General features: G+C 44.6%; 1 protein-coding gene across 1 annotated transcript in view; it reads left to right on the top strand.

Moving 5' to 3' along the window:
• Nucleotides 1-515: 515 nt before the first annotated feature.
• ITIH2 (inter-alpha-trypsin inhibitor heavy chain 2) overlaps nt 516-24,420 on the top strand; it is a 31,432-nt gene continuing 7,527 nt past the window's right edge. Inside the window, exons 1-16 of the mRNA XM_052650830.1 lie at nt 516-599; nt 2,918-2,992; nt 4,856-4,888; nt 7,192-7,361; nt 9,115-9,219; nt 10,094-10,256; nt 11,645-11,752; nt 12,392-12,520; nt 12,826-12,942; nt 15,557-15,725; nt 16,652-16,777; nt 17,447-17,628; nt 18,609-18,794; nt 19,149-19,288; nt 21,688-21,857; nt 22,309-22,446. Coding sequence (XP_052506790.1) covers nt 516-599; nt 2,918-2,992; nt 4,856-4,888; nt 7,192-7,361; nt 9,115-9,219; nt 10,094-10,256; nt 11,645-11,752; nt 12,392-12,520; nt 12,826-12,942; nt 15,557-15,725; nt 16,652-16,777; nt 17,447-17,628; nt 18,609-18,794; nt 19,149-19,288; nt 21,688-21,857; nt 22,309-22,446 — 2,095 coding nt within the window. The remainder of the gene's footprint in view (nt 600-2,917; nt 2,993-4,855; nt 4,889-7,191; nt 7,362-9,114; nt 9,220-10,093; nt 10,257-11,644; nt 11,753-12,391; nt 12,521-12,825; nt 12,943-15,556; nt 15,726-16,651; nt 16,778-17,446; nt 17,629-18,608; nt 18,795-19,148; nt 19,289-21,687; nt 21,858-22,308; nt 22,447-24,420) is intronic.

Below are 24,420 nucleotides of genomic sequence, written 5' to 3' on the forward strand. Positions count from 1 at the left end.
TGCTTTGCTCAGAAACTCTGGGGTTTCTTCTTCTCCTTTCCCTAAATTCCTCCTGCTTTCATTTAAACCAAAGGGTTTTGTTTCCAGAAACTTTTTAACTTTAGGTTTTTCCCATCTGACTCAGTTTCTCGGGAAAGTTCCTCACCTGGTCTTTCAAAGAGGATGGCACTGACCTTTAGATCTCTTTGATTTTAAGGTGAACAGAAATCAGCAGAAAGGGAAAATAAAAATACCACACATTCATCTGACCCTGACATACTCTCACAGCCCAGGGACTGCCTCTGGCTTCGCTGTTTGAATAACCTCTGGGCATCTGATCCACCCCTAGAGCTTAAGTTTGAACTCCAGAACAAATATTTGTCCTGTTTGGAGCAAAGTTTGAGAGCTCTCTTCTCTCTTCTTCTTTTTAAAGCCCAACTGTACTGCTCTGCTGTCCCTGTCTGATCGTGGCTCAGGGGACACTGGGCTCCTCCCCAGAGCCCCTGCCTGAGAGCTGGGCAGAGGCACCCGGCGCGATGAAGGGGCTCGCGTGCTTTTTCCTCTGCTTCTTCCTTTCTGAATCGACAGGCTTTGAAATCCCCACCAACGGACTTTCAGAAGTAAGTACTTCCAGAAGACTCCTTGCTGTAGGCCCCCTGTGGTAGTTTGGTAAATAGAGTGTCGCTCAGTCGTGTCTGACTCTTTGTGACCCCATGGACCATGGCCCACCAGCCTCCTGTGTCCATGGGATTCTCCAGGCAAGAATCCTGGAGTGGGTAGCCATTCCCTTCTCCAGGGGATTTTCCCGACCCAGGGATTGAACCTGGGTCTCCTGCATTGCAGGTGAATTCTTTACCATCTGAGCCACCAGCGAAGCCTGTTACCTGTTGCTGTTCAAGGACTGTATCCTGAGAGGGTTAGAAATTTATGATAAAGTTCATCTGAGTAGAAGTGTTCGCTGTTGAAATTACTCAAATGTGTATTTACCCTTTAAAGCATTAATGGGCTTTTCATGAGAATTGAGTTCATGGGCTGGCCCCATAGTGTAGCATTTATGGAGTACAGCTGCCTCTCCCTATCTCAGAAACTGGGGATATTAATTGATCCAATCCAAAGGATGGTTATAAGGTTTAAGTGACATTTGTAAACTACCCAGCACAGTGCAAACCTGAGCAAGAACTTGATAATTATTAGCTCTCGTAACTATTATTATAAAATACCATTGTTATTCTTTTATGTAAGAGTATAAGAAAAGTCATTTTCAAAGCACTCTGGTTGAGGGACTTCCCCGACTCACTGGAAAAGAGCCTGATGCTGGGAAAGACTGAAGGCAAAAGGAGAGAGGGGCAGCAGAGGTTGAGATGGTTGGATGGCACGACTGACTCAACGGCCCTAAATCTGAGCCAACTCCAGGAGATAGTAAGAGACAGGGGAGCCTGGCGCGCTGCAGTCCATGCAGTTGCAGAGTCGGACATGACTTGGTGACTGGACAACACCAAGCAGCTGATGACCCAGTGGCTGGGATTCCAAGCTCCCAACGCACGGGCCCTGGGTTCAACCCCTGGTCAGGGAACTAGGTCTTGCATGCTGCAACTAAGACCCAGAACAGCCAACTGTTGTTTGTCATACCTAAGTGAACAGTGATTTCCAAGTTAAGGGCATTTAATGTTCCTGTTAAAGGGGAAGATGGATGACGCAGCAGGCAGAGTATAGGAATTATTTCCAAGGAGCTTAAGGTTTTCCCTTCAGACCCTTGATCATCCTCAGCATGATGAAAGTCTTGGACTGAAAGGCACAGAAGAGCTATTCTGATACTAGAAAAGCTACATGTATTCTGGGAATATCCTGGAAGATGCAGCGGCTTGTGATACTTACAGGGTGGATTATGTACACAAATGCCAAAGAACAAGATGGCATATGTGCAAGAAAAAAAAAATCACTGTCTGCCTAGAAATTATCATATTTTCCAACACTTTAGAAACCACCAGAGTGTGTTGGAAGCCTCACTGATGGAGCCAGGAATTGGAGGCAAGATTTCCAAAGGTGCTTGTGCTTTTTCAGTCACTTACAGGTATTCCTTTCATATCGACGTTTCTAACATCTTATTAGACACTTCTGGCTATGCAACTCTTCCCCCAGGTACCTCCCTGTCATCTTCAGGCAAAGCAGAAAATGAATTCCTGGATCCACCAAGCTTGGAGATGTTAACTCCTAGTTACTCACCTCCGAGATATAACCAGCAAACAAATAGATTAAAGAAATCATTGTACCAGACAGAGAAAACAACTTTTGGTTACCAAAGGGAAAAGGGGAGAGGGATAAATCAGGGGTTGGGGATTAACAGATACACACTATGTATAAAATACACAACAAGGACCTACTGTATAGCATAAGAACTATATTCAATACATTGTAATATTCAACCTATAATTGGGGAAGGCAATGGCACCCCACTCCAGTACTCTTGCCTAGAAGATCCCATGGATGGAGGAGCCTGCTAGGCTGCAGTCCATGGGATCGCGAAGAGTCGGACACGACTGAGCGACTTCACGTTCACTTTTCACTTTCATGCATTGGACAAGGAAATGGCAACCCTCTCCAGTGTTCTTGCCTGGAGCATCCCAGGGACGGGGGAGCCTGGTGGGCTGCCGTCTACGGGGTCGCACAGACTCGGACATGACTGAACCAACTTAGCAGCAGCGGAAACTTATAATGGAAAAGAATCTGAAAAAGAGTAGTTATATGTGTGGATATATAACTGAATCACTGTTACACACCGGAAACATTGCAAGTCAGCTATTAATTTTTTTAAAAAAGACATATAAAAAATGAGATTGCACAGAAACATAGAAAACAAGAAAAAATAATATATTAAATACTTTTTGCCTGTCACCAGCTGCCTTTTTTTCACTGATGGAAATACACATCCTGATTTAAGTTTGCAGGCTATGGAGACCTTGCGGAGTCGGCTCCAGGCAAATTCCAGTTTGTGCCAGAGCATCGGAGGTATCAGGTACAGCAGACCTCAGTTCCGAAAGGGAAAATAAGTGCAAGAGATCATGAATGAAAAAATAGGAAAAGGACTGAGACGCTTTTTGCTACATTTTCTCAGGAGCTTGTTTTTCTTAGCAGCAAAGAGTCCAGTAGTATTATACTCGGGAGAAACACAGTTCAGCCGAAATTAAGGGAAACCTCCACACGACTGTCCATCTCTGAATGCAGTGGTCATGTTGTTCGCTTAAACTATATGTGACTACGTGTTTTCTTCAAAGCTTAAGATTATGGGATGGTTTTACTGTCATATATGGAAGGATTTCCTCCTAGGAGGACATTTTTTGTGGCCTCCTCGTGGGGCCACACATGCTACCCCACTGGTCACGGTCACTACTGTCTTGGGGAGCCGCTCAGAGAGCACAGGGAACCTAGCCACTCTGAAGGCCGTCTCCAGTTGTTAAGATTGCACCTTCCAGCGCAGGGAGCGTGGGCTCAATCCCTGGTCCAGGAGCTAAGACCCCACATGGCTTGTGGCCAAAAAACCGAAACATAATACAGAAGAATATTATAACAAATTCAATAAAGACTTTAAAAGTGGTCCACATCAAAAAGATTTAAGAGAAAAAAAAAAAGAAACCCCATAGGTAAATCCTCATGTCAGGGTCTTCATCTAAAAGACAAAACTTAAAGAGCTGTTGAGAATTGCGTTCAAAGATCTGGAAAAGACCCATGGACATAGAAAACAAACTCATAGTTACCAAAGAGAAAAGGGGGAGAGGGATAAGTTAGGAGGTTGGGATTGACAGATACACACTACTGTATAGAAAATAGATGGCCAGGAATTCCCTGGATGTCTGCTGGTTAGCACTCTGTTCTTCCACTGCAGAGGGCACAGGTTCAATCCCTTGTTGGGGAACTAAGATCCTGGAAGCCGAGGAGCATGGCCAAAAAAGAAAATAGATAACCAGCAAAGACTTATATAGCACAGAGAAATATACTCAGTGTTTTGTAATAACCTATAAGGGAAAATAATCTGACAAAAAATAGATACGTAGAAATAACTGAATCACTTTGCTCTACATCTGAAACTAACACAACACTGTAAATCAACCTTGCTTCAGTTAAAAAAACAAAGTCTAAAAGAAGGCAACTGTTGGCCTTACTATGTCATATAACACTCCTGAAAATTTCAGCTCACCCCAAAGCAGGCAAGCTAAGCTCTACTAACCCACATCTGAATTATTACTTTAAAATCCATCTGACATTAAATGCTCACCCATCACTCTAAAGCCAGCCCGCTTTCCATGCCACAGGACAGTCATTCATGTGGATAAATCTGTAGCACGGCAGTTAGAATACAGGATTTTCCATCTGCCAATTACCATGTTTAACTCAGGGGCTACGCCAAGGAGAAGACGCATGCATTTCAGCTCCCGTGTTGCTGCGTCTAATGGAAGAGACAGACATGCTTTCCCACTATCTGGGTTTGAAGGAAGGAATTTTGCTGCTATGAAAACACTCAGACAAACAGATGTTTTTATTTGAATTAATGAGGTGGTTTTTACAGGATAAAGGTGATCTGTGCTACTCAGCATGAGCTCAGTTGAATATTTTCATTTAAAAACGTTGGTTTTAACATTGTATCAGAGAATGATGGGCATGCCACCAAAAGACAGCCGAGACACTGAGACACTTATGGTAGCACCCCAGGGGGAAACTAGCATTTAAGAATATTTGATAGTTATGTCTCGGTTCCAGTGAATCAATCAGAGTTCAGTATGGAAGGAGAAAATATTTCTTGACTGAGAGAAAACAGTTTTTGCCGTCAAGGTAGTAAGCAACACGCTTCTGAAGAATGATTTTATCCAACTTCCTTTCACAGAGAAGTATTTCTGGAGAATCTGGAGAAAGGATGGTAAGTGTACCTTGATTTTGTTAAAAATTGATTTCTGAATGACTTTTCTGTTACCTATTATTGAGAAATCAATACGGCTGCCTTTTTTCTTCTGCACCAAGAGCGTTTACCTGACTTTCGAAATACCTGTTTGCCCAATTCTGTTTGGAAGTGTGTCTAAAATTCAGTATGAGAGGGTGGAGTGTGTAAGCAACCAGGAGAGATGTCCCCAGGAGCTGAAAATGTCCCTTCTCTTTACTTTGGCAAGTTTTGCCCACAGCACAGGTTTTTGGTGTTTTTTTTGGAATATAAACTGTATATTGATTCCAATATAATGGCTTTGATTTAAAATAGGACACCTAACAGCTTTAGTGAGTGTGGAAAAGGCACTCTTAAACACGAAATGGCCTGATTCCCTGAGCCGTTTGGTGTATTGTAAATCCCCTACATACAAACAAGTCCCATTCCAAGAGTGAGTCTGTACGTCCAACAAAGTTAACCTAAGTACACAACCAACACAATCAGCTATATGTGGCTGTACTGTCGTAGGTTTAGAATACCTTCCATACAAAGAATACATAAAAAAACTGACACAAAAACATAAAGACCATTTTTAATCGGACAGTACAGTACCTTGAGAAGTACAGTAGTCCAGCGCAACTGCTGGCATACAGGGACTGGCGTGGAGTGAACAGGACAGAGGAGTTACTGATGGAGGAGGGAGGGGGGGTGGCAGACGGTGGGGCTGAAGGGCCGTCAGCAGTAAGAGACAGAGGGCAAGCTGCGGTTTCACTCATGTCTGATGTTGATGGCGCATGCTCCAGTTCCTTGCTGGAACCAGATGCTCGTTCGCATCTTTGAAAATTTGCAGCTGCACCTCGAAGGTCCGTATGTATGTAGGGGCTTACTGTAGCTCCTCCTGTGGCAGGAAGACATCAAAAGGAAAGTTGTTTCCTTGGCTTCATGGTCTGAACGGACAGCAGCTGTGAGAAGCTCTGGGTGAAGGGGGAGGAAGGACAAACAGCTTAGCCTGGGTTTTATCTTTGCTTGAGGTGAGCTGGATGTTAACAAGTTGAAAGATTTAATCTTGGATGACGAAGTTTGGGGAAAATGACACCTAGTATGGGCTTCCCTGGTGGTGCAGAGGTTAAAGCGTCTGCCTGCAACGTGGGAGACCTGGGTTCAATCCCTGGGTCGGGAAGATCCCCTGGAGAAGGAAACGGCAACCCACTCCAGTATTCTTGCCTGGAGAATCCCATGGACAGAGGAGCTTGGTGGGCCACAGTCCACAGGTCGCAAAGAGTCAGACACAACTGAGTGACTTCGCTTCGTTGAAATAAGTAAAACGCTTTGAAAAACAAAGCAGAAACCAGTGGGTCCCATCACTGCCACAATCCTGGCAGTTTAGAGGCACCTCTTAAAAGATGCATGTTTTCAGTGCTTTATCTTTGAGCATATGGATACTGGAACTGCCTTAAATCAATAGAGAAGGGTTGGGAACCAGGTCCAGAGTGCTGGACCAGTCACCGCATCAAAATGCTCCTTGCAAGATGTTCTGTTCTTCACTCATACCCATCAGCATTCTCATGCGTGCGTGCTAAGTTGCTTCAGTTGTGTCCAACTCTTTGTGACCCCATGGACTGTAGCCCGTCAGGCTCCCCTGTTCACAGGATTCTCCAGGCAAGAATACTGGAGCGGGTAGCCATTCTCTTCTCCAGGAGATTTTCCCGATCCAGATTGAACCCGAGTCTCCCACATTGCAGGCAGGTTCTTTACCGTCTGAGCCACCAGGGAAGCCTAGCTCTCCTGTTCAAACTATATCTCATAGTTTGTTTTGATTGGGGAAACAACAGGAGGACTGGGAAAAGGTGAAATTGCAATAGATGAGGTTCAAGAAGGTAGGTAGCAGTGTGGGGCTTTGGGGACCACCTGTGTGTTCCACCCCACTGTACCCCAGGAAGAGCCTGGGTCCCCTTTCTACACTGCACACCCACATCCTTTCCTGCCCTCTGGCCCTGTATTCAGAGTTATTTCCTGCACTTTCATAATCCAATCTTGCTTCCCCACAACCATTTCCTCCTCATAGTCTAACTTTCAGAATCAGTGTTAATAGACTCACAGTGCTGGAGAGGCATCTCAAGATTTCTTAAAACAAGAGCGAGCTTCTGCCTGCAGGATATACCAAGAATTTAGGAGAACGCTTAGTAAAAGCTGAGTTATATACTTAATGATGCCTTAGAATTTTTTGCACTGTTATCATCAAATATGCACTGACGTTCTGTCATTTTTCTCCAAGTACAGTTGTCTTTTCTTGCCGATTTCAGGAAGATGTTGATCAAGTGACTCTTTATAGTTATAAAGTCCAGTCTACTATTACTTCTCGAGTGGCCAACACTGTTATCCAGACCAAAGTGGTGAACCACTCTCCACAGCCTCAAAATGTTGTGTTTGACGTGCAGATTCCCAAAGGAGCCTTCATCTCCAACTTCTCCATGTGAGTAACTCCCACTCAGAACCGGAAACTGGATATGCTCTGCTCTCAGGATCAAACCCCTCTCAGAGTGGACTTTTAGTGCCTCAACTCTTCATGGCTCTGTACCCAGCATCTTTGTTGTTGTTGTTTAATTGCTAAGTTTTATCTGACTCTCTGCTACCCTCTGGACTGTAGCCCACCTGGCTTCTTTGTCCATGGGATTTCCCAGGCAAGAATACTGGAACAGGTCTGCCATCTCCTCCTCCAGGGGATCTTCCTGAACTAAGGACTGAACTTGAGTCTCCTGCATTGGCAGGTGATTTCTTTACCACGTAATTTACCAGGGAAGCCCAGAGTGGACCCTGGTGGTCAGCAATTCCAGGAGTTCTCGCTTTCAGAGTTATGGACCCACTGGACATTGAATCATCTTGGGGTGGGACCCAATAATTTGCTTCTGTTCAGAGTAACAGAATTTGCAAAGGATTTGTTTTCTTTTCTAATGAGTGAAAACATCCTTAAGCCTGTCTCTATGGCAGTAATCTCCCACTTCCTTAGGGAGAGGCCATATGTTCTATTTTGCTTCAAAACCTCTAATCAGACTGTTCTGACTAATCACTGTTCGGACAGATTAGGTGACAGCAAGTGAATAGGAAGGTAGGTAGAGACAGAGGTGACAAGGGAGGACAGAGTTGCCCCGGGAGATGTTAGAAAGAGAAACACAAACTTGGCAGGGACCGAGCAGCACTTTTCTCCATCTTTCTTTGCTCTTTTCCACCCTTGAAGGGTGGAAGGATCTTGAAGGATCCTTAATACATGGAAGAATGATCCTATAAACCACATGTCAGCCAGATAGCTGGTTTACCAGTCACAGCCCTAGGCACATTTGTCATTCCAAAGGGATGCACAGGAGAACAACCCTTAATCCAAAGGGTGAATCTGGAAAATGAAGAAACATTTTTTGGAATTTTGCCTTGGAGTATAGTTGACCTACAGTGTTGTGTTAGTTTCAGGTGTACAGCAAAGTGATCCAGTTATACAGCTGTATATGTCCATCCTTTTGCGGATCCTTTCCCCATGTAGGTTATTACAGAATATTGAGTAAAGTTCCCTGTGCTATACAGTAGCTCACTGTTACTTATTTTATACATAGTGGTGTGTGTGTGTTAATCCCAAACTCCTAATTTATCACTTCCCCTTCACATTTCCCCTTTGGTAACCATATGTTTGTTTTCAAAGTTTGTTTCTGTTTTGTAAATAAGTTCGTTTGTATCAATTTTGGGGGGCATTCCACATCTAAGTAATATTATGTGATGTTTGTGTTTCTCTGACTAACTTCACTTAGTCTGATGATTTCTGAGTCCATCCATATTACTGCAAATGGCATTATTTCATTCTTTTTTATGGCTGAGCACTATTCCAGTGTGTATCTGTACCGCATCTTTATCCAGTCCTCTGCTGGTGGACACTTAGGTTGCTTCCATGTCTTGGCTGTTGTAAATAGTGCTGCTTTGAATGCTGGGGAAGAAGCATCTTAAACACAAGTAACAACATGGGAGAGAAAGCTTCTAGTACAGGAGCCTACCTCATCTATCTTAAATCACACTACCGGATAAAGAAACTCCTTTTATGAAACCTGCAAATGTCTCTCTACTTGAAGTTTCCTTCCAGGTGCAAAATGATAAATAATTCAGTAAGTCCACCCGGTTGGGTTGTTGGCTTGTTTGTTCATTGTGCTTCTATTCAGACCAACTGTGGGCCTTCTGTCATTTTTTAGGACTGTGGATGGCACAACTTTTACTAGTTCTATTAAGGAGAAAACCGTGGGCCGAGCCCTCTACGCACAGGCGAGAGCGAAAGGCAAGACGGCAGGACTGGTGAGGTAAGGGCAGGGTCCCCATCCATTGCTGCCTGTGCTCAAGCCCATTCCCTGCACGGCAAGCCAGCCCCCAGGAAGGCAGAGAAGCTCGTCCTCTGCTAGGTCGCTTCTTTGTGGTACTTCCCTGATCCCACACGATCCGATTACCCACAATCTCACCTTGCTTGTTTACCATTAAAATTTTTTTTTAAATTGCTGACTGTTTCTCCTAAGGCTCAAATCACCCTCATTTGACAACTCTGCTGTTTTCTCTTTAAAACCATAAACACTTCAAGATGAGTGATCACATTGGACTTGGTGCGTACGGGAGTAAATAAGGCATTAGTGCTGGAAATACATATTCAATTTGATATAATAGATGTCTTCTTTATGAAGGCTTTTAAAAATGTAAAGAATCCCTAGAATGAGTCTCACCAGCAGTAGGGGAAAGGTGTGCTGTCCTTCGGATCATCTAAACTGGGATTGCGTTCCGACCCTACAACTGACTCGCATGTGATCTCAAGAGGATTACTTACCCTTTATGAACCTCATTTGTCATCACCTGCTAAATGAAGGTCTTGGTGTCCATCTTTTAGAGCGGCTATAATAGCAGTGGTATGTGTCAAGTTCCTGGCAGGTAATAGGGGATCAATAACCAGCAGCTCTTTGCAGGCGACACTCAGATCTATAAGAAGCTCTGCAAGAGAAAGATCAGGTAGGAGAGGGGAGGGGAATCCCAGGCTAGTGGAAGGAAATCGATCTAGAAGTTGCCGTCATCTCACTGGACCTACTGTTCGTTCTCCTAAGCAATGAGCAGGTGGCTAGCCCAGGGCAGCCTGGACGCCCTCTGTGTAGATTCTACATGTGATGACTTCTGGGGGCGGGCTCACACCTTTAGGAGCAGAGCTCTGGATATGGAGGACTTCAAAACCGAAGTGAGCATTGCCCCTGGAGCAAAGGTGCAGTTTGAACTTCATTACCAGGAAGTGAAGTGGAGGAAGCTGGGGTCCTACGAGCACAGAGTCCACCTGAAGCCAGGACGACTGGCCAAGCACCTGGAGGTGAGCCCTCCCTCCTCGAGCTGGGTCCCCATCTGTGCTTTCTGTTCATCTTCTCTTCGTGGTGTTCCATGCCACCTGACACTGCAGGACAGGGTGGTGTATGGAAATTGACTCTGGGTTTGGAGGAAGGAAGTGCCACTTCCTAACACATCTCAAGGCTAGCTCATCTCCTTATTTGCTGTGTCAATTTCCTGTGGCTGCTGTAGCAAATGATTGCACACAGGGGGCTTATGACAACAGAGATGTCTTCTTACACAGTTCTGGGGGTGCGGACCGAAGTCAAGGTGTTGGCAGGGCTCTTGGGGAGGGTCTGTCCCTTGCTGCTTCCATGGTCTGGAAGCAGGTGGCATTCTTTGACTTGCGGCCTCGTGGCCCGTCATTCTGACCCCTGTCTCCCTGACTATGTCGCCTCCTCCTCTGAGTGTCTCAAATGTCCCTCTGCTCTCGTAAGAATATTTGTCATGGATTTTGGGCCCACCGGGTAGTTAGGATGATCACATCTCAAGATCCTTTACTGTATCCGCAAAGATCCTTTTTCCAAATCAGGCAGCAGTTTCAGCTTCCAAAGATTTAATGTAGACATGCCTTTGGGGGGGGGGGGGGGTGGGGGTGGGGGGACCATTCAACCCTCTACACTGACCTTCCAACTAATGCTGATCCTCAACTTTCTCATCTGTGAAGAGTACCATCTTAGATTCCTTGGTTCTAAGTGCAATGAACTTCTGGAAATAGGTGGCTAATAACAGGAGGTCAGCGAAGGTTGAGTTTGTTGTCTTTGCTCCACGTTCCCCCCGTTGCACCCCAACTCTCATCACCTAGAGAGCAGTGCCTGTGCAGGGCCACTTGAACTCACTTCTGCTGTAGTCTTCACCTCTTGCCTTGAGAACTGAGCTGCTCTTTTCTTGGCTCTAAACTTGTTAACATCATGTGAATGTTTGTGTAAGAGGCAGAGGAGGGCTGGCTGGAAGAAACCCAGGGAAGAACACAATTCACCTGGTCTCTGTTTGACACAGATGATGGTGAAGCAGACAGATTGAAAATTGTCCGTAGATGGAGAAGATTCAAAGGGATGAATGGATCATGTAAAATTTTCTTATAAATAAGAATGGGATGGAGTAGAAGAAGGAGAATTAAATTCCAGAGGAATGAAGCAATAGAAAGGGAGCACCGAGTTGCCCAGAGGGTCTTTCAGCCTCCCCCTGGTGAGATGCATCATATCACACAGGATTTAAAGAACTTGCAGAAGGGATGGTGGAGCCATGCTAGGTCATCTATGGGAGATCTGGAGAGGAAAAGAGCAGCAGAGGACTTAGAATTGATAATCATACTTCTTGCTCAAAAAGTCTTGAAAGATGTTTTAATGCTTTAAGTAACTTTCCCACTTCTAGGTAGATGTGTGGATTATCGAACCTCAAGGACTAAGATCTCTTCATGTTCTGGACACATTTGATGGGCATTTTGATGGCGTTCCCGTTATATCTAAAGGACACCAGAAGGTACCACAAGCAGTGACGTGACAGAGTCTGAGTGGCCACTGGTTTGAAGGTTTTCCTCTCCCTCTCTGCCCTAGGGGATGGAAGAGTTGTCAGGTGCTGAGCTCAGGGAACTTAGGAACTGTGATCCCTGAGCAAAGTCTTGGGCCTCCCACACGACATACAGAATGAAACCAATTGTTTCATTGCATTGTGACCAGTGTCTGTCCATTTTGAAGCCCATCCCCCCAAGTCACCCACTGGACTGGTAGCTAAAAGACAGTCTTCACATAATATATAGAGAATTTTCCTTAATCACTGCAAGAGATACTCAGCTTAATTCTCTCTGCCTCAATGGCCAATAGTAACCACCTTTGGAGGGGTCAAAGTCCTCTAAGAACTTTTTGCCAACTCTTTCTAGAGCTGGTGGCCATTTCTTCCATGGGGTGGGGGTAAGGGGGAGGGAGGAATTCTTCGAATCTCTTATAAAGGACCGGAGCCTGGCCAACAGCATCTGCAGGCTGCTAGATGTGCCTCTGATAGGACCACTGATGCTGCCTGGGTGCAGAGTGGCCCTGGACCTTCCCCTGTGTGCATGAAAAGGTGTTCCCCCCAGACAGGGAGGGGGAAGAGACCGGGGTCTGACACCATTGCTCTTTCCAGGCACATGTTGCCTTCAAGCCCACGGTCCCACAACAGAGAAAATGCCTCAACTGCTCAGAGACGACGGTGGACGGTGAGCTGGTGGTGATGTATGATGTGAACAGAGAGGAGAAGGTTGGGGAACTTCAGGTGGGTACAAACAATTCTCAGAGGCCAGCACTGCCTGAGCCAAAGATCTGTTTCTTGTTGAATAATGCCCCAGGGAACTTCCCTGGGAGGTAAACTGCATAGAGGCTGGGCCCTTTCAGGAAAGGACGGAGCGGGCACAGGAAGAAGGGAGAGATGGACCTAGCCAAGCCTCTGTTCTCTTCTTTACGACCATCATGCCTCCTGCCCCCCGTGGTCTCCTCTCCCCTCTCAGTCCCCAGACCCTAATCCTCCTCCATGCCAAACACTGGTAATGGTTTGGCTCACAAATATGTCCTGTTTTTCAGGTATTTAATGGATATTTTGTCCACTTCTTTGCTCCCGAGAACATGGACCCAATTCCCAAAAACATCCTGTTTGTCATCGACGTTAGTGGCTCAATGTGGGGAATTAAAATGAAACAGGTGAGTAGCCCTGGGCGGCAGTGGTACCCAGGACTCCATGCCTTCTCTGATCCCCTCGTGATGGTGCAGGGGTTCGAGACCCCTTCCCCCTAGAGCTAGTCTTAGTTCAGGCTGCTCACAAAGGAACAGAGGCTGGGTGACTTCTGAACAGGAGAAATTTATCTCAAAACTCGCCTTTTTGAAAAATTTCGCCTCCATATAACCTTTTCTCACTCTGCTCAGGCTTCTGCTTCATATTCCTTTTGTTCTCCTGCATGACATTTTAGACGAATATCTTGCCATTGTGCATGAATAACTTTGAAAACGTTTAATGCACAGTTTTTCTAATTATGTTGTAATTCCTTGAGGGTGCTCATTCCGTCTCATGTCTTCCCAGTTTGGAGTTCCACATGGCCCCTTCAGTGTTAATGGTGTAGGTGCAGTTGCGAACAAGGACATTCCTAGTCCACCCATTCATCTAGTGTGAACCAATCAGTGAATCTCTGTTCATTCAACAATCACTTATGACCACCCGAGTGTTCACTACTGTTCTAGGATCCAAAAGACGGCAAAGACTTGGCCCTGCCTACATCTATCACGAGGTTCTCAGCAGTGCACTTGTGACATTTGGGGCTGATGAACCCGTGTCGTGGGGACCACACTGTACGTTCTAGGATGTTTAGCAACATCTATTCACTAGATGCCATGGAACTCACCCTCCTGGTCATGACAGTCAAAGATGGCCACAGAGGGCTTCCCTGGTGGTCCAGTGGCTAAGAATGGCTAAGAATCGGCCTTGCAGTGCAGGAGACATTGGTTCGATCCCTGATCTGGGAAGATCCCACGTGCCGCGAGGCAACTAAGCCTGCGAACTGCAACTAGAGAAAGCCTGCGCACAGCAACAAAGGCACAGCATGGCTAAAATAAATAAATAAAATTCAAAGTTAAAAAAAAGAATGAGAAAGAAGGTGGTCTTCTCCCCCTCCACATTTACAAAAGTGTCTTCAGACATTGTCAAATGTCCCCTGGGGAGAAAATTATCATTTGAGAACCACTGCCCTAATACAACAGTTTATTTCTTCCTTCCTTCGCTCATTTAACAAGTATTTATTAAGCACCTGCCTTGTGTCAGGCACTTAGCTCATCACTGAAGTTTGAGATAACTGTTACACACCCAGTGGACCTGAAACATCAAGCAGGCTATTGGCTCTCCAGGTCTGGAGTTCAGAAGTGAGGTGTTGAGTGAGATATGCACTTAGGAGCCACCAGTGTGTAGAAGATACTCATAACAATGAGACCAGGTGAGAACACCAAGGAGGAAGTCTAGATAAGAGAAGAAAACAGAGAGTGAACCTTACACTACCCAGTAACTAGAATACTTCGGGGAGACGAGGAGGAATCAGCCAAGAAGACCACGCCAGCAACTCTCCTTGTGGCCCAGGGGCTAAGACTCCGTGCCCCCAGTGCAGGCGGCTGGGCTTCGATCCCTGATCAGGGAACTACATCCTGCACGCTGCAACTGAAGATCCCACATGCCACAGTGAAGACCTAAGGTCCCATGCGCTGCAACTAATACTCAGTGCAGCCGAAATAAATACATACATTTAAAAAGAAAAGAAAAGAAAAAGCAGCCAGTGAGAGGAGGAGAAAACCAAGAGTGGCTGAGGCTCTGGAAGATGATGAGGAAGTTTTATGAGGACAGCGATGTGACCGGTTGGTCCAAATGCTGCTCAGATTGGGTCTGATGAGATGAGAAGAGTCCATTGGATTTAGCAACAGCCTTGATGAGCATAGTTTCAGTGGAGGGATGATGGTGAAAACCTGAACAGAGCAGGCTTCAGAGAGAACAGGAAAAGAAGATTTGGAGACAGTGTGCTTACAATTCTTTTGAGGAATTTTAATGCAAAGGGAAACTGAGAAATGGGGGAAACGGATACGTTCAAGGTTTCTAAAGGCATGAGAAATGACAGCGTTACTATATGTATGGAGATGTACCAATAGAGTGAAATGTATGATGCAGGAGAGGCAGAGGGCAGACACCAGTAGCTGAGACAGAGCCCAACCTAGGTCACCAGCAGATGGATTTGCATTAGGCAGAAATGCTTCTCCTAGCTCTGCATTACCAGGCATCAGGGAAAAGTGTATGGGCACAAATCCTGGCAGGGGGGAGGTTTATGGTGGCAGGGGTTGTAGAAATCTTCTTCTGATGACTTCCATTTCTCAGTGAAGTAGGATTCCAGGTCATCAGCTGAGACAGGAAGAGGGAGGTGTTGGTGGTTTGAGGATGAGAAGCAGGAATTAATGCATGAGAAGGCTGAGTAGAGGGACTTGAGAAATACATTTGATTTTCAGGCACCACAAATGGGACATCTGAGGCTCAGGATTCTCAGTGTAAACTCAGGTTGGTGAGACAAAACAAGACAGTAAAACTTTCAGTATCAAAATGCAGACAATTCTGTCCATCCGGACGGAATAGGAGAGTGTTAGATCCGTGTCGACGGGGTGGGTTTATGAGGCTTGTGGGAGAACTAGAGCTCAAGACAGGGCTTAGAATGATGAATAACTGGGCTTCCTCATTTCTTCTTAGGGTCAGAGAGTATGTAGTAAGACCCTTCTCCATTCTCTCTCGAAATAGACGGTGGAGGCAATGAAGACCATTTTGGATGACCTGAGAGCTGAAGACCATTTCTCCGTGGTTGATTTCAACCACAATGTTCGAACCTGGAGAAACGATTTAGTCTCAGCTACTAAAACACAGGTTGTGGATGCCAAGAATTACATTGAGAAAATCCAGCCTAGCGGAGGTGAGTGGGTTTAGCCTAAAGCCCAGTGAGAAACTCCCACAGGATTCAGTGGAGTCCTGAGAAATATGAGAATCACTTGAGAAATATGATTCCTTACCCCAGTGGTCTTTGCCTTAATAATACATTTATTATTAAACAGTGCATACCCCATCCCACACACATTTTTAACCATTCTGTCCTCAGAAAACGGTGTCAATAAGTGACACTAGCTTTCTTATGACTCACACAGTAAGAGAAAGACAAATACCGTGTGATATCACTAAAATATTACATAAATGAACTTATCTACGAAACGGACTCAGACACAGAGAAGAGACTTGTGATTGCCAAGGGGAAGTGGGGGCGGGGGGGCAGGGATGGATTGAGAGTTTGGCATTAACAGATGCAAACTGTTATCTACAGAATGGATAAACAACAAGGCCTGTTGTATAGCACAGGGGACTATATTCAAAACACAAAAAAGAATGTATATTTTATATATATATTATATATAGATATATATATATAACTGAATTACTTTGCTCTACAGCAGAAATTAACACAACATTGTATGTCAACTAAACTTCAATTTGAAAAAGGGGAAAAAACACATAGAATAACACACAGTTGTCTGCAGAACAGTATCCAAGTACATCAGCAAGGCTGAATAGGCAACTTCAAGTTGGTGGTTAACAAAATGACTAGTGCTTTGAAAGCGTTACTTCATCTCTAAGGGAACTATTCACTGTTAATACAAAGTGAATATTTTACTCCTCTGGGGGATCTGGACCAGCCTGGGTAAAATTTAGAAAACAGTCGAATAATTTGGATACTGAATGAACTACACGTGAGTCATCCCCAGACAGATGAACCTGGGCTCAAGACGTGGTTGTTTCTATGGAAAATCAGAGTATATCACAGAACAGCATGTTCTCTGGCTTTCCCAGGCACAAATATCAATGAAGCCTTGCTGCGAGCCATCTTTATTTTGAATGAAGCCAATAACTTGGGAATGTTGGACCCCAACTCTGTCTCGCTGATCATCTTGGTGTCTGATGGGGATCCAACAGTAGGTAAGCACTCCTTTCATTTTTAGTGATACATATTTTTCCTGTTGTTTCTTGGGAACGTGATTGGCTTAAAATGGGAATTTGAATGGCATTTGCCTGAGTGTCTAAACCAGCTTGGACTTCCCAAGTGGCACAGTGGTATAGAATCCGCCTGTCAATTCAGGAGATGCAAGAGACACAAGTTCAATCCCTGGGTAGGGAAGATCCCCTGGACCAGGAAATGGCAAACCCACTCTGCTATTCTTGCCTGGGAAATCCCATGGGCAGAGGAGGCTGGCGGGTTACAGTCCGGGGGCTTGCAAGGAGTCGGACGCAACTTAGCAACTGAGCATACAGACAGCACTACACCAGCTTAAACCCATGCTTCCTAAAAGAAGAGTTTGTCCCTGAAACACTCACTGCACTTAAAACAGCCTCTAGATGTTTGCGAGGGGGATGCTGAATGCCTCAGCTTCACCTCCACAATTTGCGGAAGCTTGCATTTGAATCTGAGTCTATGCTATGAGGATTGCTCATACATACTAGTGCAGTGTCTTAACTCCTCAATGTAACTATGTTGAAGCATAAGTACATTTTTAATTGGGACGAATTTTGCCAAAACACCTTCCGGATGTTCCCAAAACTTTGTGCCATTGCCTCCTCATTCCTTTCCTTCCTGGACATCAACTTTAGGTGAACTGAAATTGTCAAAAATCCAGAAGAATGTGAGGCAGAACATACGAGACAACATCTCCTTATTCAGTTTGGGGATAGGATTTGATGTGGACTACGACTTTTTGAAGAGACTCTCCAACGACAACCGTGGGATTGCACAACGGATTTACGGAAACCAGGACACTTCTGTCCAACTCAAGGTGACTTTGTATTCTGTGCCTTTTTTGGTCATTGTTCACTCGAAATCATTCAGCTAGCAATAACTGATGCCTAAAAGAAGATGGCTGAATTCCAGTAAAAATTGTCATTGTTTCAGCTCTGTTAGTGTTCAGTCCCTTTCTCATGCACCCCACCCCCACTTGTATATCTGCAGTAACCGTGAGATGAGGCAGTAGTTGATGGGTACAAAGGTCCCTAGTCCCTGAACAGGTCTTGGGAAGCACCATCAGAGTTTCTTGAATCTCTCCAATCCCACTACTTGTCATGGGAACTGTTCTTCCTTGAAAGTACATCGGCATTGGGACTTCCCTGGTAGTCCAGGGCTTAAGACTCTGTGCTTTCAATGAAAGGGGTGCAAGTTCAATCCCTAGTTGGGGAAATAACCTACATGCCAAGAAAAAAAATTTTTTTTAAAAGGAAAAGTATATTGGCATTTTGAAAATCAACTGTTTTTAATACAACACAAAGCAGACTATGGCCTGTTCGTTTCCTTAAATATAAAGGATATGTATGCATCACTTGTTTGACTAAATGGACCAAGAAAAGATTAAGGAGAAGAAGAATATATTTTACCCTACCCTCTGTTGGTACCAAGTACCATGTATCAATAGGAGCTACTGTATATAAACCTGGGGACAGGTAAGAGACAGGTTCTAATTTAGGGATATCCACCCAGATGACTTATCTTACATGAGTGTCCACGAGCTTTTCATGCTCATCATAACAGAAAAAGTGCTGGGCTCTTGAACTTGAGCTCTTGAACTCTTGTAATCTTCTTCACAAGCCCTGGTTGTCTCTATTTCAGTTCATGTAATAACTATGAGAATTTTCCATAGCTTTTCAGAGATCTTGAAAGAATACTAAGCACTTGAAGAATCTCAGAGAAAAATGCTTCGGATTTGTAATGTGGTATGAAAGTAATGATTTTTCTGTTTCTTTTTTTTTTTTTAATGAATTGTAGAAATTCTACAACCAGGTCTCAACTCCCTTGCTCCGGAATGTTCAGTTTAACTATCCCCAAACGTCAGTCACAGACGTCACTCAGAACAGTTTCCATAACTATTTTGGAGGCTCAGAGATTGTGGTGGCTGGAAAAGTGGACCCTGAGAAACTGGGGCAGTTACAGAGCATTATCACTGCAACTTCGGTACTTTTGCTTTAATTCTAAAAATATTGTCTCCTGGGTACATCTTGTATATTAACAGGCTGATAGCAGAATTCCGAGAATCACATAGGTAGAATAAAAGCAAAAAGTGAAAGGGAAGTTCCTGAGAACACCTGTGCCATCTTCCCAACTATGGTGTAAATCCTTACCTTTTTCTTCAGAAACCCAAGCCCAGACCCTAGAGGTTGGCACTTACTTCCTCTTGTGTGTTCTTTGGGATTATTTTGCATCCGCCTGCAAGTTGCCTGCTACCCTGAATCACTCACAGTAGGTTCTTTAGAAAATGTGAACTGCTTAACTACAATTCCACTCCCCTGATGTCCTTCCATCATCCAGGCCAACGCAGAGTTAGTCTTGGAAACCCTGGCCGAGATGGATGGCTTGGAGGATTTTCTATCCAAGGACAAGCATGCAGACCCTGATTTCACCAAGAAATTGTGGGCCTATTTGACCATCAACCAACTGCTAGCTGAACGGTAAGAAGACCATATGCCACAGGGATTTGCAAAAGGTTTGCTGAGGTTACTTGGTGTCACAGACAGAAAGAGTTTGGAACCAAGAAAGGCAGCAAATTATTTCAGGGTTTGGAGTATTCATTTCCACTGGTTTCAAGCACTTTTGGGTCTTTCCAGATGGTACTAGTGGTAAAGAACTCACGTGCAAATGCAGGAGACATAAGAGACGTGGGTTCGATCTCTGGGTTGGCAGCCCACTCCAGTATTTTTGCCTGGAGAATCCCATGGACAGAGGAGCCTGGCAGGCTACAGTCCACAGGATCACAGAGTCGGACATGACTAAAGTAACTTGGCACGCGTGCGTGCGAGCACTTTTAACTAAAGCTGGGTTCACTCTCTTTTTTTCTTGATGGATAACAAGCATACAGTAAAGCGCGTGATGTGCACGCATTTAAAATGTACAGTTTAATGAATTTTAACTACGTCACCCATGTCATCAGTACTGCATCCAGCTCTAGAGCACTTCTTTCATCTCTGAAGTCTCCTTCATTCTTCTTCACACTCAACACCTACCTCTTGCCTTGAGTAGAAATCACTCTTCTGGCATGTCACTATTAGTTGTCTATGACAAAATTTCTTATAATGAGACAAACTGTATTCTTTTGTTTCTGGCTTCTTGCACTCCATATGATGTCTGTGAGGTTCATCCATCTCATTGCAGTGGGTATCATGAATTCATTTGCATTCACTCCTGAAAATAGTTAATGTCCAAAGAGAAATTTAAGGTTATACAATTCTGATATCACCTAAGGACTTCCTATAGATACTGTTTCATCTCTGTCTTCTCAGCTGACTGGTGTTTAAATGCCCAATACAAAAACTATGTTTCTAGAGCAATATATGGTTCTTTGACCACCATCAGGATTATGGGGCGGGGGTGGGGCTGGTCTTTGGAGAGGAACATGACTGCTCCTTAGTCCCCCCCACCTATTTGATCAGATTCTTGGGAAGGGGGAGCAGACTGGTCTGAATGGAGTTGGGAAAAATGAAACATAGTCGTATAACTATACTCAGAAAATCCATGATGTCAGTAATATTATAAAACAGACAAAAGATTGTAAGCTGTGGCTTTAGACTGAGTGAGCAATGTCTCCTCCCCTTTACAAAGGCAACTGGGTAATTTAAAGATATACAGCAAATTGGTGCTGAAGTTAAATATTGATTTTTTTAAAGAACAATCCCTTAAACAAATCAGTGGTTGTCAGCATGTGGGGAACAGGAAGGTTGCATGGGGGTTGGGAGGGTTAGGACAGTAAAACTACTCTGCTTGACACTGTAATGATGGATACCTGTCGTTATATACTTGTCCAAACCCACAGAATGCACAGCACAAGCATGAACCCTAATGTCCACAGGGGACTTTGGGTGATGATGACGCGCAGATGTAGACGTATCAGTCTGACACATGGACCACTTCTAATGGGAGATGCTGAGAAGGCGGAGGCTGTCGGGTGGGGGAGGGGCAGGGAGTAAACATAGAATCTCTACGTTCCGCTCAATTCTACTGTGACTATAAAACTGCTCTGAAAAAGTCTGTTTGGATGTGTGGTTACCAAGGGGGGTTAGGGGGGATGGGGACGGAGGAGGAGTTTGGGAGGTGGGGGCTAGCAGATGTAACCTGTCCCATATAGAATGGATAAACAACAAGGTCCTACTGTATGGTGCAGAGAACTATATTCAAGATCCTATAATAAACCATCATGGAAAAGAATACTAAAAAAATATATCTATACATATATATGTATATTTGTCTGTATAACTGAATCACTTTGCTGTACAGCAGAAACTAACACAACATTGTAAAGCAATTATGCACCAGTTAAAAACTACATTAAAAAAGAATAAAAATAAATAATTTCCAGGAAACTGAAAAAAAAAAATGACTGTCATAAGGACAAGTCTTGTTAATTAAAAAAAACATGTATTTTTGTTGTAATTGCTAATTTAATGAGGAACACTCATAAAAATAAATTTGAGATCCATCAAACAAAAGAAATAACAATGTAAATCAACTGTACTTCAGTAAAAAATATAATCATAATCATAATCTGTTTAAAAAATTCCAAGAGGCAGGCTCAAAAGGGAAGGGATACATATATATATTAATATCATTATGACTCATCCTCATTGCTGTACGCAGAAACAAACACAGCGTAGAAAAGCAATTTTCCACCGATTAAAAAATAAAAGAAGAAACAAACAGTAAAATTCCTTTAGGCTACATAACTAGGTAAAATACTAAGCTTCACGAAGCCAGCTCGTTCTGTTTTCCGTCGTGGCCCCCAGAGTCCTGGCTGACCCCAGAAGTGGCAGAGTTCGGTCTTGTGATGCTGTCCAATGTCTCTGTTTCCTGAACACAGGAGCCTGGCTCCTACAGCTGCCGAGAAAAGGAAAATTACAAAGACGATCCTGCAGATGTCTTTGGATCACCACATAGTGACCCCCCTCACGGCAATGGTGATTGAGAATGAGGCCGGGGACGAACGCATGCTGGCAGACTCCCCTCCGCAGGACCATTCCTGCTGTTCAGGTGAGTCTCCCTACCTGGAGAAGAAGTATTCCGGCCGGTTTTCTTATCCTGCAGCAAGGTCCTCCATCCCCTCCTCTCTCCATGGCTAGCCTGTCTCCTCTTCCCAGTCTTGTGTCCCCAGCTGACCTTCCTGCCAGCTGACCTTCGCTGCCATCATTGAACATGTTTGCTCACTTGTCTTCCAAAGGAATTCTGAAATCTGTGTACTCCCCTCACACATTGTTTAAATCAACATTAAAAAATTCTCACCTTCTTTAAATAGTTACAACAAATTTCATTCATGATGACACATGGGGCTGAAAGAGAGAGAACTGAGGAATAAAAATAATTCTAGAAAAACCTACCTGAGAACCACTGGCGTTGGTCTGCATAAACCCGATTCTTAAAATTATAAGCAGCTTCTATGGAAAAGTAAACCCAGAAACTAATGGATACAGTGTTCTCCACGCAGGCGCCCTGTATCACGGCAGCAAAGTGAGCCCAAGTTCAGTCCCATCCTGGGTCAACCCTTCGCCAACGCCAGTGCCCCCGCTGCCTGCTGTCGGTGCTCAGGTGCTTGAGTCAACCCCTCCTCCACATGTGATGAGAGGTAAGAGGATGAACCCTCTGGGATGGAAGAGATGCACCTCCTGTGTGGGGAGGACTGGTGGGTATCTGTGGAAAGGACATTCTCTTTGGAGATTGTTCACAACACTCACATGAACGTGCATTACTTAACAGTCTGCGTTTCACTTCCTTTATTGTGAAAACAGGCATCATGATTCTATACATGACTGGGCTGTTGGTGAAATGTGAAACCATCTTTAAAGAGCTAGCATGTAATAGCCACTCAATAAGCAGGTATTATCAAAGACGAGAAGCTGTCCATCTTAGGGATCAAAAATACTTGAATGCTATTTCCTGTAGAACTGCACTGTTGTTATTGTTTAGTGGCTAAATCATGTCCCACTGTTTGCAACCCCATGGAGTATAGCCCGCCAGGCCCCTCTGTCTATGGGAATCCCCAGGCAAGAATACTGGAGTGGGTTGCTTTTTCCTTCTCCAGGGAATCTTCTTGCCCGTGAGATGGAACCTGCATCTCCTGCCTCTCCTCCATTGGCAGGCACATTCTTTACCACTGAGCCACCTGTTCAGTTCAGTTCAGTCGCTCAGTCATGTCCGACTCTTTCTGACCCCATGGACCACAGCACGCCAAGCCTCCCTGTCCATCACCAACTCCTGGAGTTTACCCAAACTCATGTCCATCGAGTTGGTGATGCCATCCAACCATCTCATCCTCTGTCGTCCCCTTCTCCTCCTGCCTTCAATCTTTCCCAGCATCAGAGTCTTTTCAAATGAGTCAGCTCTTCGCATCAGTGGCCAAAGTATTGGAGTTTCAGCTTCACCATTCACATCCTTCCAGTGAATATTCAGGACTGATCTCCTTTAGGATTGACTGGTTTGATCTTGCAGTCCAAGGGACTCGCAAGAGTCTTCTCCAACACCACAGTTCAAAAGCATCAATTCTTCGGTGCTCAGCTTTCTTTATGGTCCAACTCTCACCCATACATGGCTACTGGAAGCCACCTGAGGAGCCTGTAAAACTACATTATCATCACATTATTTGTAGGACTGTTTGTTAATTTGCTTGCTTGATTTTAAGTGTATTTGAAAATCCTAGTTTTGCTCAGTGTTTAAAAATCTAGAGCTAGGGACCTTGCTTCTGTGTTTTAATGATGCCCTCTTGTGCCCAGCTCCTACACAAAATAAATTAACCAAGTATTTACTGATGACAGAGCAAGGGGTTGATGGTGTGAGGAGTGCAGAGCAGGCCAAGACTCTGTGCTCTGCTTGAGTTGACCCTGCACGTCTTGCTCCCACACACACTTGAAGGAGCACATCAGGATGGCTGGGAGAATCAGTGCGTAATCAGACAGTGCGGCTTTAAGTCATAGCTGTGCCACTTACTAACTCTGTGATGTGACCTTGGGCAAGTCACTTGTCCTCTGCAGGACCACAGTGAGACTTAGTTAATATTTGCAGAGAGCTTTGTGACAGTATCTGGAAAACAGTGGCCTTTCGCTGGATGGTACCCTGCTCTTTCAATTTTATTCTGGAGAACACAAACAATGCTACTGCTGCTGCTGCTGTTGCTGCTGCTGCTAAGTCGCTTCAGTCGTGTCCGACTCTGTGCCACCCCATAGATGGCAGCCCACCAGGCTCCCCCGTCCCTGGGATTCTCCAGGCAAGAGTACTGGAGTGGGTTGCCATTGCCTTCTCCGAACACAACCGCTGCAGCTCCTAATTCAGACCTTCCTCTTCAATCCCTTCAGTTCTGAGGCTCAAAGCCTGACAGTGTGAAATTACTCCTCTCCACTCGATCACCAGACACTGTGGATTCTACCAGATGTTTCTTGAATTTCTTCCCCCATCCCTCCCCAAACCAATTCACCATGTTAGTTCCTGAATTTAACATTTCTTGCTCGAATGACTGCTGTCTTAGCTAGTAAATGATCTTCCTGTGTGTACTTTCTGATACTTAATTCATACTGAGACCAGGAATTGTGATATTGGGTCGGCCAAA

This window comes from Budorcas taxicolor, chromosome 13 (genome assembly GCF_023091745.1).
Source record: "Budorcas taxicolor isolate Tak-1 chromosome 13, Takin1.1, whole genome shotgun sequence".
Lineage (NCBI taxonomy): Eukaryota > Metazoa > Chordata > Mammalia > Artiodactyla > Bovidae > Budorcas > Budorcas taxicolor.